This window comes from Hyperolius riggenbachi, chromosome 4, assembly GCF_040937935.1.
Source record: "Hyperolius riggenbachi isolate aHypRig1 chromosome 4, aHypRig1.pri, whole genome shotgun sequence".
Classification (NCBI taxonomy): domain Eukaryota; kingdom Metazoa; phylum Chordata; class Amphibia; order Anura; family Hyperoliidae; genus Hyperolius; species Hyperolius riggenbachi.
Window position 1 is genome coordinate 414263540 of NC_090649.1, and position 17138 is coordinate 414280677.

At 43.7% G+C, this 17138-nt stretch overlaps 1 protein-coding gene across 1 annotated transcript in view; it reads left to right on the top strand.

Annotated features, from left to right (window-relative positions):
• LOC137504243 (protocadherin Fat 4-like) overlaps positions 1-17138 on the top strand; it is a 162106-nt gene that overhangs the window by 71509 nt on the left and 73459 nt on the right. Inside the window, exons 14-17 of the mRNA XM_068232389.1 lie at positions 501-673; positions 3882-4027; positions 6175-6467; positions 16414-16683. Of these exons, the coding sequence (XP_068088490.1) occupies positions 501-673; positions 3882-4027; positions 6175-6467; positions 16414-16683 (882 nt within the window). The remainder of the gene's footprint in view (positions 1-500; positions 674-3881; positions 4028-6174; positions 6468-16413; positions 16684-17138) is intronic.

Below are 17138 nucleotides of genomic sequence, written 5' to 3' on the forward strand. Positions count from 1 at the left end.
CATTCGCTGGTCACGTAGCTACAAACACTTCCTCCTTCCGGGTTGAAGGAGGAAGTGTTTGTGTCACGTGACCGGCGAATGCGGCTCTTGGAACGCATGGTGGGAGGCGATGCGTATGGACCCAATGAAGACGTCATTCAGGTAAGATTGACCCCCCCCGCCCCCCCGCACAACATTCCTGGGAGTTATCCAGATAGCAACTATCCGGATTTCTCCCGGGTAGAAGTTGAGTGTGACTGCTCTTTACTGCTGAAAACATGCACATAAATATCATACATCACGATCAGGTAATGCAGCTTACTTAGAACTGAGAGGAACACAGAATAAATACAGGAAATCACAATACCATAGAGATCATTGCAGCTTAGTAAAGACAGTGACATCTTGTGGTTGCTTTACTATACTGCAGTTTAACTAATGTTTATCTAACAGGAAATATGAATAGATAATAAACCGATCTATCACCACGAGTACGTTTATTTTTTCTTCACTTTCCACAGAGTTTTGCCGATCTTGTGATAGTCATTAAGGATGTTAACGATAACGCTCCATCTTTTACGCAACCTCGATATTCTGCACATCTCATGTTTACTACAATGAAGATATGCAAGCCAATCCTCGCAGTCTCAGCCACAGACTCAGACTTTGGAAACAATTCACAGATTTCATACAGGTAATTGAGGAGCTGATATAAAAGGATGCTATGTTATTCTTATTGAGCTTGAGGGATAATTATTTTGTATTTATTTTCGGGGGGGGGGGGGGGGGGGGGTAAAAAACCAATCGTTTACATGTAAACCTGCTGTACCTTCATCATAATGAGCAAAGGGTTACACAACATGGAGTATACTTACTACATACTATATATCTGCAGTCAGCACCCCAAATATTTGTGGCGTGCAGATTTGAGGGGGCCCCCGACAATCAGAGGGGGTACAGGTTAGGTGGCTTCTCGATACAAAGGCAAATCTGGGAGGGTTACTTGACACTAAGGAGGGGTAATGTGACACTCATTTGGGTCACACAAAATCCACAAAAAACAGAAGATCCTATAAACACCGCACCACTACACCCATGTAAATGTATCAAAAACAAGCTTTACTGGTACAACAAAAAAGTAGTTAACAGTTAAAAACCATTAAAAGCAGTTACAAGTGGGGATAAACATGAATAAATGTAACTATCAAATCAGGTAAACAGCTCATCCAATCACTTACTATATCATGCAATATTTAATTACCAGTATAGGTAAGCCTAAGGACTCTTTTACACTTAAAGGGGCACTATGGCGAAAAATTATAAAATATGTGCAAACTTAGACAAATAAGAAGTACATTTTTTCCCAGAGTAAAATGAGCCATAAATTCCTTTTCTCCTATGTTGCTGTCACTTACAGTAAGTAGTAGAAATATGACAGAAGTGACATGTTTTGGACTAGTCCATCTCTTCATAGGGGATTCTCAGCAAGGCTTTTATTCTTTATAAAGATATTCCCTAAAAAGGATTTAAAGAGGAACTCCAGTGAAAATAATGTAATAAAAAAGCGCTTCATTTTTACAATAATTATGTATAAATGATTTAGTCAGTGTTTGCCCATTGTAAAATCTTTTAAATCTCTGATTTACATTCTGACATTTATCACATGGTGACATTTTTACTGTTGGCAGGTGATGTAGCTGCTGCTTGCTTTTTTGGCAGTTGGAAACAGCTGTAAACAGCTATTTCCCACAATGCAACAAGGATCACAGACAGGAAACTGCCAGGAGTATCACGTTCCTCAGAGTATCTTGTGGGAGGGGTTTCACCACAATATCAGTCATACAGCGCCCTCTGATGGTCTGTTTGTGAAAATGAATAGATTTCTCATGTAAAAGGGGGTATTAGCTACTGATTGGAATAAAGTTCAATTCTTGGTCTGAGTTTCTCTTTAAACAATGATGCTGGCCAGCTTCCCTGCTCGCTACACAGTTTTTTGGCAGTTGAACAGAGCAACTGCCATTCACTAAGTGCTTTTGAAAAGAAATAAATTCCTGAGAATCCCCTATGAAGAGATGGACTAGTCCAAAACCTGTTGCTTCTATCAGATTTCTACAACCTACTGTAAGTGACAGCAACATAGGAGAAAAGTAATTTATGGCTCATTTTTCCCTGGAAAAAACGTACTTCTTATTTGTATATGTTTGCACATATTTAAAATTTTACAATTCTTCGCCATAGTGCCCCTTTAATGCATTAGTATCCGTTAGTGTGCGTTAGTATGTGTTTTTTCCATAGTTGTGCATTGTGAAAAAGATTTTAGTTAAACCGCATAAAAGGAACTGTGCCATAGGAAAACATGGGCATTACTTTGAAAATCAGTTTTCTTTCAGTTATAACTGAGAGCATCTGATTAAGTGTAAAAGGGGCCTAAAGTGCAAGTGCATAAGCTAATAATAAAGAATCCGTGACAGACCAAGAAACATCAGTGATACAAAAAGGAATATGTGCTTCAAAATAAGCCAGCTAGATAGAGTGCTTGTGCTAAATACTATTTCCCCTCCGAGTTGTAGCTCGGGTGGACACATCATTTGGGCACCGGCTATATTGCTGGTGGCCGAATTACCTGTTGTTGTTTTTTTTAATAGCTGATCTGTGCAGCGCCAGGCTGAAAGTCTGGGTGCCCAAATCAGCCTCACAGTGATGGCGCTGATATCAGCTGCTTCATTAGGAATACCTTTGGTTAATGATGAGAATTCAGATGTAGCCTGCCTTGTGAAGCGCTGCCACCTCCTCCTGCTGTATAGAAATGTAAGTTTACATATGGTTAGCTGCATTCATGTGCTATTTAAGTTTGCATTTTCCGTTTTAATCTGAGTTTAGGGTTTAGTGTATAGTATGCATCTGTTTTGAATACAGGGTGTGTATTTAGCCTCTAGGGGGCTCTGCACACCTCTGTTGGTAGTCATTTCAGGTGCAGCATGATTAGAAGCGCTGCCAATTTTTACCTGTTCCTAAAAAATGTGTAAACCTTTTTATAGCCAGTTGCCCCAAGGTTCACACTATGTTTTTTGTTAGGTAGTTAGTGGTTAGGGTCTCTTCCATGAGGATCCCTCAACATTGGGAAAGAGTCTAGTATGGAACACTCTGTGCGCAAACTGTTCTTGGAAGCCAATATCCCACATTTTGTTGCATCTGTTTTGAAAGCAAGTTGTGTAACCTGTCTATGTTTAGGCTCTGCACATCCATGCAGTTGGTCATTCAGATGCAGCCTGCCTTATGAAGTGCTGCCACCTCCTCATGATGATGAGAATTGTTAATTGTTTTCTCATAAACCTGAAACAACCTTAAAAAACAGACCCTCACCTAAGAATAGGGAAGGCTCGTGGTCCCATAGAGTCTTCCCAGTCCTCTCTCCGTCTCCTCATTCCACCGCTGCTCCCCTTTAAAATTCACATCTTCGGGATCTGTTGGAAGGCTTTGGATGTGCTCATGTCCACCACTGCTTCCAAAGACAGGAACATCCGTACTGCACATGCACAAGCCAGGACTTGCGCATGCGCAGTACAGATCCATTTGCCTTCAGAAGTACTTGGGAATATTCTGGCTTTTAATAATTTCACCAGAGGAACAATGGGGGAATGAGGGGATGGAGAGAGGAGAAGGAAGGCTCTATGGGATCCAGGGCCTTTCCTCTTCTTTGGTGAGTAGAGTATCTATATATTTTTTTGGGTCACTTCAGGTTCACTTTAGGTAAGTGCTTTAGCCAAAGAATGTGCAGTAAATGCAGGTAACTATCAATTTCAGACTGAGGATGGTAATGACATCTCACGTACTGTATATGTGAAATGACAGGTTTACTGTTAGTACTGGTAAAGGGTCTTCTTTTTAAAATATATTTGTAGGTTTGCAGAACATCAGAATACATTTTCTATAAATAAACACACTGGAGTGATCTCTCTGGCAAGTAATATACCCACTACTAAGGATGTGGACATGTCGTTAACAGTTCTAGCTATGGATCATGGCTCTCCAGCTCTCACATCTACAGGTAAGTCATTCCATCCATGAAGTAAATGTAGTACAATTTTGTTTGGCAAGTGCATATGAAGGCATACATGGAAAAAAAGGTGGCCGCTAATTATTTGGGGTTAGGATGAAGCTCATAGTAGAATATTGCTAATGTTATCGATATTCTACTATTGACTTCACTAACTTAACTCTATGATTACTCCTCCTTTACCTATACATAACACTAACTCCCCGACCCCATCTAACACTAACCTTCCCCCTACACTCTGACTGAGCTCCCAGCCCCCACTTTAGCCCGAAACCCTGCTCATTCATCCCTAGCTACCAACCTGCTCTTAGTCAGATGTGAACCTTAGTATAGGTAGCCAACAGTGTCTCACTGGATAGGTAGCTACAGCTCCCCCCAAGTATTAGGTACCCCCAGTATAGGAAGTCAGAGGTGCACCCCACTATAGGTAGACAGAAGTATCCCCCCAATATGAGATGGGAGATGCTGGAGACAGGGATGCCTAGAAGACGATGGATTGTCAGTGGAGCTTAGAGAGGTGAGATAGTTCTCTAATCTGTTCTACTCGCTACTCTGCACTTCAGGGGGTCTGCAAAGGGTCTCCATTAGGCCGGCTGTGGACTCCCTTATTACCAGCCACTTAGAATGAGCCCCCCTTGGCTACAGGTTTCATAGTAGGCGTTATGCTATGGTGATCCCTATGCCACTGCCTCTGGCTAAGTCCTCCCACTTCTTCTTACTGAAGAAGACAGGTGTGAAGATGAGGGATCCTACGGTAGCCTAATATCTAGCCTGGTCCCCATTTCTCCTCAATCTATTTGTGACTGAGCCATCTATCAAATTAAAGAGAATGTGAAGTTTGAGGAATATGGAGGATGCCATCTTCATTCCCTTATATACAATGCCAGTTGTCTGGCTGTCATGCTGGGCTTCAGTTCTTTTCTGAATCCTACACCTGCAACAAGCGTGGAGCCATTGGAGTCCTCTAATCTGCATGCTTATTAAAGCTAACCCGAGTTATACTTTTGTGTAAATAAAAAAAAAAAAAACTAAAAAAAGCATCAGTTACCTTCGCCACTACATACCGCAATCGCTATTTTACCGAAGGAAACTAAAAGCAAGCATGGCCCTGGGGTCATGACGCTGCAGCTCTGTACCTCTCCACACACAGCACAGAGCAGGGAGAGGCGGGGGAGAGGCAGAGCTGCCCAATCACAGCAGGGGAAGAGGCATTCCTGCAAGGAACACCCTTCCCCCTGCTAGATGCCGACCGCGAAGGGGGCGCGGGGTAAGGGGGTTAGAGAACGGCGTGGGTGGAGACACAGAAGCATGTTATGGAGCAGGGAACATGCCTCTGGCTCCCATTTGCCCATCCCTCCCTTGCACCGACTCACTGTAGGAGCAAATGGTTTAACGTATTAGAGGCAGAGCATCAGCACAGAACTCAGGCAACTGACATTGTTTATTAGAGAATGGCAGCCTTACATATTCCTTTCACTTCAGGTTCCCTTTAAAGTGAATGGGAACCGCATTTAAAAAAATGAGACAGATACTTACCCAAGGAGAGGGAAGGCTCTGGGTCCTATAGAGCCTTCCTGCTCCTCTCATCTCCTCTCCTGGTCCCCTCGTTCCAGTGCTGGCTCGCCCGGTAGCAGTATTTGACTAACATTTGACTAATTTAGTCAAATACTGCTTTACCCGGCTGAAGGAGGCTTCAGAAGTCTTCAGGGAGCCCGAGTGCTCCTGAAGAAGGGCGGCCCTGTACTGTGCCTGCGCAAGCACGCTCTCTTGCACGCTCACGCCTGTGCAGTATGGAGCCGCACGTCTTCGGGAGGACACGGCTCCCGAAGACTTCCAAATACCCTTTCGGTGGGGGATTGAAACGGGGGGAGCCAGCACAGGATAGAGAGCACCGAGAGAGGAGACGGAAGGCTCTATATGACCCAGAGCCTTCCCTCTCCTTAAGTAAATATTTGCTTCATTTTTTAAAAATGCGGTTCCCATTCATTTTTAAGGATCAATAATGAGGCTTGAAAAATAAGGGGAGAGATTTCCACATGACATCAGGTTTTCTTCCCCTTGCCCAACTCTACTTCAGGATCACTGCAAACAGTTCATTATCTTTTTTCAGTTCTTTACTGAATCTTTATCATTTCCAGCAACCGTGTCCATCACAGTGAATCAGGGCAGCCCAATGTTTGTGAATTCCAGCTATAGTTTCAGCGTTACTGAAGGGCTGCCACCAGGAGCCGAGGTTGGAACAGTAAATGCCAGGACTGGACCAAACGTCTCAGTCATGTATTTCCTTGGGACATATACAGAAGTTTTCTCCATCACTGATAAAGGAACAATTCTAACGAGCACCATGCTGGACCGAGAGGAGCAGGACAGTTACCGTGTCTTAGTGAAGACTCTGGATTCATGGGAGCCGCCCAATACTGGAGCTGTTGTGGTACAGATCAATTTTTCTTTTAATTATTCTATCAATAATACTTGCTGAATGACTAGTTGATGATTACAATTAATACATCCCCTTTAGTATTTCAGCTACCGCCTCTGCATTTCGTTGCTGAATGGGCCTCAACTCAATTTATCTCAACAATTAAGCAATACATTCTTCAGTTAGTTGATTGTTGGTTAGCTGAAAAGCAGGTAGCTTGCAAGATATCAAGGACCTCGAGTGCAGCCCATGACCAGGGACAGGTTTCTGGAAAGGCCCGGGCCTTGGGTGGCTGAAGCCCAAGGGGTCATCTGGACATCACAGAGGGGTTGCTACAAAAGAAAACGGAGACTGAAAATGGGGAGCAATGCATTAAAAATGGAAACTGATTCCCAAGGTAACTGTTCATGACAGAAAGGGACTTCAGTACATGTATGATTCGTGTTGAATGAGGGTGGCACATTGAATGGGGGCGCTGCAGCACAAGAAAGGGGAGCCACAACATACTTGGCCTAGGGGCACAAAACCTATAAATCCAGCCTTGCCCATGACATCACCACAACGCAATATATTTTGAGCTGCTCAACACTGGTCTTGCCCTTTTTACCCAGTTAGGGCAAGTCTCCTGCAACCCACAAGTGCTAGTTTAATTATTTGCTGGTTTTGGATAACCATACTAGGTTTTCACAGGATAGTGGGACACTGTTAGCCAAACTGTCCATTTTGCTCTAAATCAGGTAACCATCTGATATTTTTACACACTCCACAAAGGCTGATTGTCATTAGCAGGACCATTTCTGACCTAGATAGTGCTACTGTTTTACCAATATGGAGATTTTGCTTTTCAGTCACCAATCAGCAGGGCCGGATTTGTACTTTCCAGCGCCCAAGGCCAGGTGTCACCAACTGCCCTCCACCCCTTCCCCAACTCCATTCTGTCTGAAAACCTTACTAGTAATCACTGGCTTGAATGAGCTCCTTTCCATTGTGCTGCTCTGCCCTCTATTCAACAAACAAGAAGCGCATTCTCTGTCCATTCATGCTCCCTGTAATTCCACGCTTCTGCCCGAATGTGCACAGCAGCCAATATGGTTCTGGGCATGTATACTTCAGAAATGAAGCTTGTGTATTAACAGTACTGGTCAAGTACGCATACCCATAACACTCCCGGCCTGAGCTGCTGTGCACATCCGCACAGGAACGCAAAATTACAAGGAGCGTGAGTGGTCAGAGTATGCGCTGCTTCTTTGTCCACTGGCTGCAGTCAGAGCCACAAACAGGGGACAGGGTAGCGCAATGAAGAGAAGCCCATCGAAAACAGAGAACAGGTAAGTTACAAATAACAACATCGTGTTAGTATACAGGAAGAAGGTGGCTTAGTAACAGAAAGTTTGATTAAAAACGTTCTGCCTTCACTGATGGCTAACATGGTGCAGTACTCTACTGCTACAGGTAATTAGAAGGATCCTAAACTACATACAATGGCATAGATATAAGTGTCCATTAAACAGTGATAATTTTGGTACATCTTCCGGTTCCGGCGCCTACATGGCAGGGTGAGCGAAACGGAGCTCCTCTGAACCCTTCGTCACGCAGCAGCCAAATCTGCAAACAGACACCTGGTATCTACCACCCCAGGTGCCGACAACCTTTCCCAAGTCACAGAGATCCCGGATGGATCGTTACTTGACACGTGGAGCGGCAAAAAAGGGAGAACGAGAGCGGGGCTCTGAACAACAAGTGCGAGGCAAGATGGCGCCTCATCCTGACACATACGCCACGGAGGAATCCTCGCAGCAGGAATGGGACGAGGAACCGGAGCGAGAGAGGCAGAACAAGAGAACTCCTGCAGCACAAAGGTACAAACACATGGCCAAAGACGTGGCGAAATACCTAATGCCAGACCTACACGCCATTATTGAATTAGCCGTTACACAGTCGCTGACCGCCATTACTAAAGAACTGCAGGCACATACAAAACAAATAACGGAGGCGCAAAAGCGCATCTCACAATGCGAAGATGATCTCTATGAGGCTTCACAACAGCTAAAAGAGTCTCGCAGACAGAATGCCATCTTTCATGAGCGTATCGAGGATCTAGAAAATAGATCTAGGCGTAGTAATCTACGCATAGTAGGCCTCCCAGAGTCAGTCAAGCCAGAGGAGCTCAAGGAGTTCTGCGAGGTCACGCTGCCCAATCTCCTCTCCATTTCTGACCAATGTAAGACAGAAAGAGCCCATAGAGTGGGTCTGCAGAAGCGAAGCAAGGGAGAACCTCTACCGCGTATGGTCATGGTAAAGTACCTAGACTTTACAGATAAATCCACAATGCTTAGAGCGTTCAAATCCGCCGAGAATCCACTAGAATATCAGGGGGTGAAACTACGCATCTTCAATGATTACTCCTTGGAGGTTTCGCAAAAGAGACAGGCCTTCATCCCTATCTGCTCAGCTCTTGTCAAAAGAAACGTTAAATTTGCTTTACTCTATCCAGCCACACTCAGAATAACTGACGCGGACGGCCGCTTTACTATCTTTAAACACCCGCAAGACGCGGAAAAATATCTGCGCTCTACAGTATTCACGCCGCCGCGAAGAGATACCAGATCCCCCAACCATTCACAGGAAAAGAGAACAGACGGGAGGCTCTCACCCCCGGAATCACCTTCACGGGCACCTCCGCCCAACCCTGATCTTGCCTGATCTAAAATTCCAGCAATGTCAACAAATCTAAAGTCCCTTTCTCGTCCTCCTATACAACCACATGCTAAAATATGTCTGACATGTTTTGCTGCGTGCACTTAGGGGAATAAGGGAGTGAGGAAGCTACGTAGCCAACAGTGTGGGGAAGAAGAGAAGTCCACACACCATGTGGTGATCTCAGGAGAAATGTTCCAATTCTCACTGTTTTTGTTCTTGCTTATTTAGCTAGTTTTCTACAGCTGATAGCTTCTAGACTTAAGTTAATGTTATATGTTTTTTATCTGGTTATGGGAAACAACAGCTCATCTCTCTCCTATGTATATATAAATAGTGTCGCAGTACTCCTGCTCTATAGTATGCCTTTAAGAGTGTCTGGAAGATGTACGACTCACCAGCATACACAGCCTACCATGCTTGATCCATGACAGTTAAGATTTGTTCCTGGAACGTCAAGGGTTTAAGGTCTCACATTAAAAGAGGTAAAGTCTTGCGACATCTTAGTAAACTTAAAGTAGATATAGCACTACTACAGGAAACTCATCTTCGGGCCGAGGAGTTCAAATTTATGCGAAAAGGGTGGGTAGCCCACACATTGGGTTCAGAAGCAGTAAACAAAAAAGCTGGAGTTCTGATTTTAACCAGCAAAGCTATTAAAGTGAAAGTGGAATTAATCCACTCAGATAAGCTGGGACGCTGTGTGGCTGTAAGAGTACATCTCCCAGGAGAATGTCTTACCATATATAATGTCTATGGCCCTAATGAGGGCAAAGCAAAATTCTACAAATCCCTAACGACAAAACGAATGCGAGAAAAGACAGATAAATTAATATTGGGAGGAGACTGGTACGAAGTGATGGATATCAGAGAAGATACGAAATCTGAAACCAAAGATGGTAGAAGGAGGAGTGGAGGGGCATCAAATCTAACCAACTTTGCTCAAACGCTCAAACTAACTGATACTTGGAGATTTCTCCACCCTTGTGACAAGGACAAGGAATATATATTCTATTCCCCCCCCCCCCTACTCCTCCTTCTCTCGCATCGATTGTCTCTTTATGGGCCATTCTTTGGTCCCAAAGTTACAAAATGCAGAAATCCATGACATATTGATTTCTGACCACGCTCCCATCACAATGCAGATGTTGACCCAGATGCCACGTGGGTCTGATATTTTATGGAGATTCCCCTCCTATATCTATGGAGATGATGAATTCCACATCCTGATGCAAAATTGGTGGGGAGAATACAGCTATGATAATACAGCTCATACTGGTGACCCCTTCCTGTTTTGGGACACTGCTAAAGTGGTGCTCAGGGGGAAAATATTAGCCCACATTTCCCACAAGAAAAAGCAGGTTAATATGGCCTATGCAGAGGCAGTGTCTCGGGTACGCGAGGCGTACCAGTCCTATCTGGTGTCCCCAACCTCCCTTACTAAGGCAAAGTGGCTTCAAAAGCAGACAGAAATGAATAAATGGTGCACGCTTAGAGAAATGCAAACCTTATCAAACAAACGGCATTTTTTCTTTAAATATGGTAACAAATCAGGAAAACTGATTGCTGCAATTGCTAGAGGCTCCGTAGATTATGACCATATCCTACAAATCCGAGATAAAAACGGATCCATGGTACATCACCCGAAAGAAATCGTAAACACGTTTCGAGAAACCTCAGGATTGCAGCAGTCAACAATCCACCAAATGGCTAGATGAAGCTAAGGTAAACACGATTAGTCCTCAAGATCTAGAGACATTAAATGCAACTATAACCCCGAATGAGGTCACTACCACCATAAAATCACTATCCAATCATAAAACGCCCGGCCCTGACGGACTCCCCGCAAAAATTTTTTAAATCTTAAAAGTGGAGGCAGCTCCTGTCCTTGCCCGCCTATATAATAAAATCCTGCAAGGAGGAGGCTTTTTGAAAACTGCCAACGAAGCCTATATCAAACTCATCCTCAAAAAGGGCAAAGACCCACTGCTCCCGGAATCGTACAGACCAATATCTCTAATTAATCAAGATATAAAAATTTTAACTAAACCAATAGCCACCAGATTATCTAATATAGTCCCCAAAATAATACATCCCAATCAAGTGGGCTTTATAAAGGGGCGATCTGCAGTCGCAAACATCAGAAAGGTCCTTACAGTATTGGAACACGTCAAGGCCTACCAACAAACATATAAAAATGCCACGCTGCTCACCTTAGACGCCGAAAAGGCATTTGACGCGGTGCACTGGAAGTGGATGACCCTGACGTTGACCAAAATGGGATTTTCTGGGGCTTTTTTAAATTTGATAAACCAAATGTATTCTGAGCCTAAAGCAAGAATCCATTTGCCGGGCTTTATATCCAACCCCCTTAACATCTATAGAGGAACCCGCCAGGGGTGCCCCCTCTCTCCCCTACTATTTGACATCGCATTAGAACCCCTAGCCAGACTACTCAGTAAAGTTAATACAGGTATAACTATCAGCGGTAAGCGGGTTAAACAGACGCTTTTTGCGGACGACATCATTCTCTTTTTAAATGAACCCTCCCAGCAAGTCCCGATCCTGCTAGACCTAATCCGACAGGTGGGATCCGTGTCAGGATATAAAATAAATGTAACCAAAAGTGAACTAATGCCACTTACGAGAATGGGATCATCAATACATAATAGCAACCTGGAAGTCCAGATCACAAAGGGCCCCATCCACTACTTAGGCATAAAAATAGCACCAGACCCCCACTCACTTTATCAATTAAACCTCTCCCCACTAATCACAAAAATTATACGTCAGATCAAAGGGTGGTCCAACTTACCTCTCAACCTGGTGGGCCGCGCTGCCCTCCTAAAAATGGTAAGCTTCGGTAGATTGCTCTACCCTATGCAAGTCCTCCCCTTACTACTCAAACACCACGATATACAACAACTCAATAAAACTTTCTCCCAGTTCCTATGGAAAGGGAAGAAAGCTAGTAAACTCTGCCTTCCTAAAGATGATGGAGGATTGGGGATACCAGATATCAAACGCTATAATATCGCCTGCCTCACCAGACACGTCCGTGATTGGATTTCGGCCACCTCTATGTTTTCTAACTACTCTCTAGAAAATGCCATAGCGGAACCAAGGACTCTGGTGGGCCTCTTGCATGCCTCGTGGCCACAACTGCCCCCCCCGTATTAGATATAGTATTATATTTCGCAATACAATACTCACCTGGAGGGAACTACGCAAAATGCACCACCTACCATGGAAAATTTCTAAATATATCACTCTATGGGGCTCCCTGGGGTTTACAGCAGGTATGCAGCATGGGATGTTCCTCAAATGCGAGGAGAAAGGCTTAATGAGGTTAGGACAAATGCTAAATCTGGAAACTCATACCTGGAGGTCCTTTTCAGAAATTAAAAACATGTATCAGATCCCCCACACAAACTTCTTGATGTATGCTCAGATCCGATCCTATGTCTCATCTCAAATTAACGAGATCTCCAGCATAGCTAAGATTTCTCCTTTTGATATCTTTATCAAGCCAAAGATCGGGGACGTCTCGCTTTCAGCCACACAGCGAACAATTCTACTGCTGCAAACCAAGAACCACATCAAGCAAAACCTGCAATTCTGGAATAGACATTTTCCCGGATCTCAAACAGAAGAGAACATTATCGAGGGCAACAATAAACTCAGAAGTCTCATAACTAATGAAACTTGGAGAGAATCCCACCTACTCTTTATCCATCGCGCCAAATATGCCTTCGACATCAAATATAAAATTCCCCCAGCTGGCTATCTACCGCATTGCCCGAAATGCAAACTTCCTCAAGCAAACCTGATACACTGCATCTGGATGTGCCCCAAAATACAGAAATTTTGGTCCTCAGTTATAAAGTTCATCAATCTCATGTGCCACAAGAAACTAACATTAGACCCAATGCTCTGCCTCTTCAACTACTCTGCAACAGCTCCTGATACCATAGATAGATCTAAAATCCCATCGGACCTAGTACATGTCTGCATGGCAGCTGCACGGAAATCTATACTTAATCGCTGGATCTACCCTTCTGCACCTACCATCTAGAACCTTAAAGCGGAACTTGCTGAACTTTTTGCCATGGCCAAGATAGATACTCTGATACATAAGGAAAAATGCTCTAAGAAGGTCTTCAAAAGATGGAAACCCTACATCTCATACATCTTTACTAGGCCGGAAATCATCGCCTTGATGGAACCCTTTAAATACACAACATGGTACGCCACTGAGGATCTTCTAGGCACCTTGGGCAGGCTGGCGCTGCCTACTAGACCTGAGCAGGCCACAGCGCACTGAGGTTCTCTGCAAACCCATGCCGGGGACATGGGACATAATCACTGGGGGAGAAGGATGAGCTTATATAAGTTAGTAGAGGGGGGTTGTTTGAAGTTAGGTGGGGAGGGGGGAGGGGTTAAATAAGGGGAAGGAAGCGCTATCTTTAGTCATGATGTTATCTTAAATATACAACCGCAGCCTGAACATTACCGGACACTAGAATAGGTATTTAGGTCTGTGATGGTACCCTTATCTGATATGTTGTTCAGCCTTGAAGCCTAATAAGGCAGCCTCATACTGTCACCCATTCGTCCTGCTCTTGTACTGTTGTAAAATATAAAAATGCTTCAATAAAATATATTGGAAAAAAAGAAAAAAAAAACAGTGATAATTTAGTGCTTAACCTTTTGCCTACCGCGTCACGCCAATGGGCGTGGCCGCGGCGGCAGCCCCAGGACCACCTAACGCCGATTGGCGTAAAGTCTTGGGGCTCTGTTTTGCAGGAGATCGCGCGCAGGCTGCGTGCGCATCTCCTGCTTGGGGGGCGGAGTTACGCCCTGCCTTCAGTCTCCGAGCGGCTATTGCCGCTCGGGAGACTGCTAGACGGTGTGATCGCCGTCTATTTGCTCTGTGCAGCGCTGCAATCAGCAGCAGTGCTGAACTGGGGACAGCCATGTGACACGGCTGTCCCCCTGGGGGACAAGAGAGCGATCGGCTCTCATAGACAGAAGCCTATGACAGCCGATCGCAGTAATTAACTGGCTGTGGGGAGGGAGGGAGGGTAGGGATTTAAAGAAACAGTGTTTTTTTTTTTTTTACAAAAGCATGAACAATAATATTTATTAAAAAATAAATAAACATGGGGGGAGCCATCAGGCCCCACCAACAGAGAGCTCTCTCTGTTGGAATCACTTGTGTGCTGTGTTGTGCGGCCCTGCAGCTTGGCCTTAAAGCTGCAGTGGCCAATTTCACTAAAAATGGCCTGGTCACTAAGGGGGTTTAGCCCTGCAGTCCTCAAGAGGTTAAAACAGAAAGATAGATCTGAAAATGAGTCAGGAAAGAGTTAACTGAAGCGGAGATCACTGTTGCCATAAACATCCCTGGTTAACAAGAAAAAAAGTAATACATTTAGGGTTAGATAAGAAAGTAATTAACCAGAGTCATTCTGACAGCTGTATGAGAAAGGGAGAAGTAACTAGCAGAGCTGAAATTCCTCTGTAGCAGTAAAGTATTGTACAGTGTATCATCCTGATTCAAAACTTATTGAAATTCCTCTGAATGTGTGTGTTAAAACTGAATGCAGTTTTGTCTGCTTTACTGTAAACTGGCACTTTTCACACAGCAGCAAGTATGTCCATCATACAGAGGACAGGATCATCATCAGATATGCAGGGATTACGGGAACTCTGGAATTTAGACATCAATGCAGAGCAGGGAGCTGCGCCGAGGACCAAAAGAGATGATTTACTTTAACATATGACCTCTTCTCTCTCCAAGTCCTGCCGCCCTTCTGATCTTATCTGATTTTATCGCCCTAGGCCATGGCCTTTGTGGCCTTAGTTGCATAATGGGTTGGCCGAATGTGTACTTATGACTAAATGCCAAGGATTCCAACTATAATTGCATGTGCCTTTGTATCATCCCCACAGAAGAAAAACAATAACTTGAAAAGGAGGGTGTTCGGTGGACAGCATCAGTTAACACATTATACAGACAGTCCAGCAGGGGGAAGGTGGTAGCAGGTGCTTCTTTTTGCAAAAAATAAAAAAGTACAGTATTGTGCCATGTGCATTACAGGACTCCCTGAGCATTTGCCTAGATGGCCTATGCACAGAAACAGTCCAGATTATTGGAAAGCCTTTTCTAATCCATTGTGGTGTATGTGCATGAATTCCTAGCTTCTTATTCCTCAGTCCAACAATTCATATGTACTGCATCACCAGCAGGTTAAAGAAACTTAAGTCAGAAGGAGGTCTTTATCAGGTAAGTCGGCAGGAAGCATGGTAAACTTAAGAAAGTGTATAATATATATAGTCACTTAAAGCGGACCTGAACTCTGATTGTCCTCTCTGCTGTAAAAGATATGATACGCAACAGTATAATAACCTTTTAAACAAAAAACATTTCTTTGTTACAGCTGATACAAATCCTAAAATAAATCTGCACTGTTTCTACTTCCTGATTCATGGAAGCAGACATATTGTTAACATCCTGTGCTTTCAAATGAGCTTATCTGCCATCTCCGCCGTTGGCAGTCTTGTGACACGGGAGAGATGAAATGATAACTTGTGATTAGACACAGATGAGGGGGAATTAAACAGGCAACTCTCTAAATACATACAGGGTGCATTTCTCTGTTTTCCTTCTGTCCTGTGCAAGAGTTCGTGTCCACTTTAAAGAGACTCTGTAACAAATTTTTCACCCTTAGTTCTTCTATCCTATAAGTTCCTATGCCTGTTCTAATCTGCTCTGGCTTACTGCAGTCTTTCCTAACTGCACTGTCTCTGTAATAAATCAATGTATCTTTCCTCTGTCCTGTTTGTCGGGCTAAGGCTTGATTGTGTGGAATGTGCAGGGCTGCTTGTGATTGGTAGAAGCGATACACACCCTCTGCAGGCCCCCTGCACACTCTGAATGACTCACACACTATGCTTAGCTGAGCCTATTAGAAGCTGGTTAGTTTGTTTGTAAACACTGCCTAAAACTGTTAATTACAAGCTAGGATTGCAGCAGAGAGTGGCAGAAACAGCACAGAGGGGCACAGGAGAAAATAAGGAATAGAATGGTATGCTTTTTATTGTAAGAATATTAGAGTACAGATTCTCTTTAAGCAACTCTGATCAAGCAGTTGACTGAATAAAGATTTTGTCAGATTGAATTTACTTTTGTTTGCTGTAATTATTTCTGTGATCTGTTGTCACAGTCCTCTCTTGCCATAATATACTTATCACCCCACAGATTACTGTCACCGTACTGGACAGGAATGACAATGCTCCAGTGTTTTCACCTCTCATACACACTCATGTCACCTGTCAGGAAAACAAGGATTTCCAAGATTTGGGGCATATAAGTGCTACAGACAAGGACGCTGGTAATAACAGTGTTGTGACATATGTGCTTGAGAATAACTTTGACGGCACATTTCATATTGACAGCTCTGCAGGACAACTAACCAACACTAAGAAATTAGACAGAGAGAAGACTGACAGATATGATCTCACAGTCATTGTAAGTAATATAAATTAAATGTCACTCTCCACCTGCTGTATGTTCTCTGATTCATTCATGCAGTGTGTATAGAGGGGTAGTTTACAACTATTGTATTCTTTAAGTTCTATTGTACGTATGCTTAAGTGTCTTTATAAAGCTATTTAATAATAGTGTCATATAACTTTCATGTTGTTTGATCCACAATGAGCTTTCACATCATCACCTTTACTGCTGGCAGACAAGAAAAAAAAACAAGCCAGCACCAACTGCCATTATTTATAACCACGCCCACTAACATTGCAATAGGCTAAAAGGTTGTTCTTTTATAGATATACATATGCACAGAGAGAGATATTGGTTGCTTGGCAGTTGGAAGCAGCTGTTATTTCCCACAATGCAACAAGTTTTACAGACAGGAAACTTTCAGGCCCTAGGTCCTGAAATCACACTGTGGGAAGGATCCCACAACAATA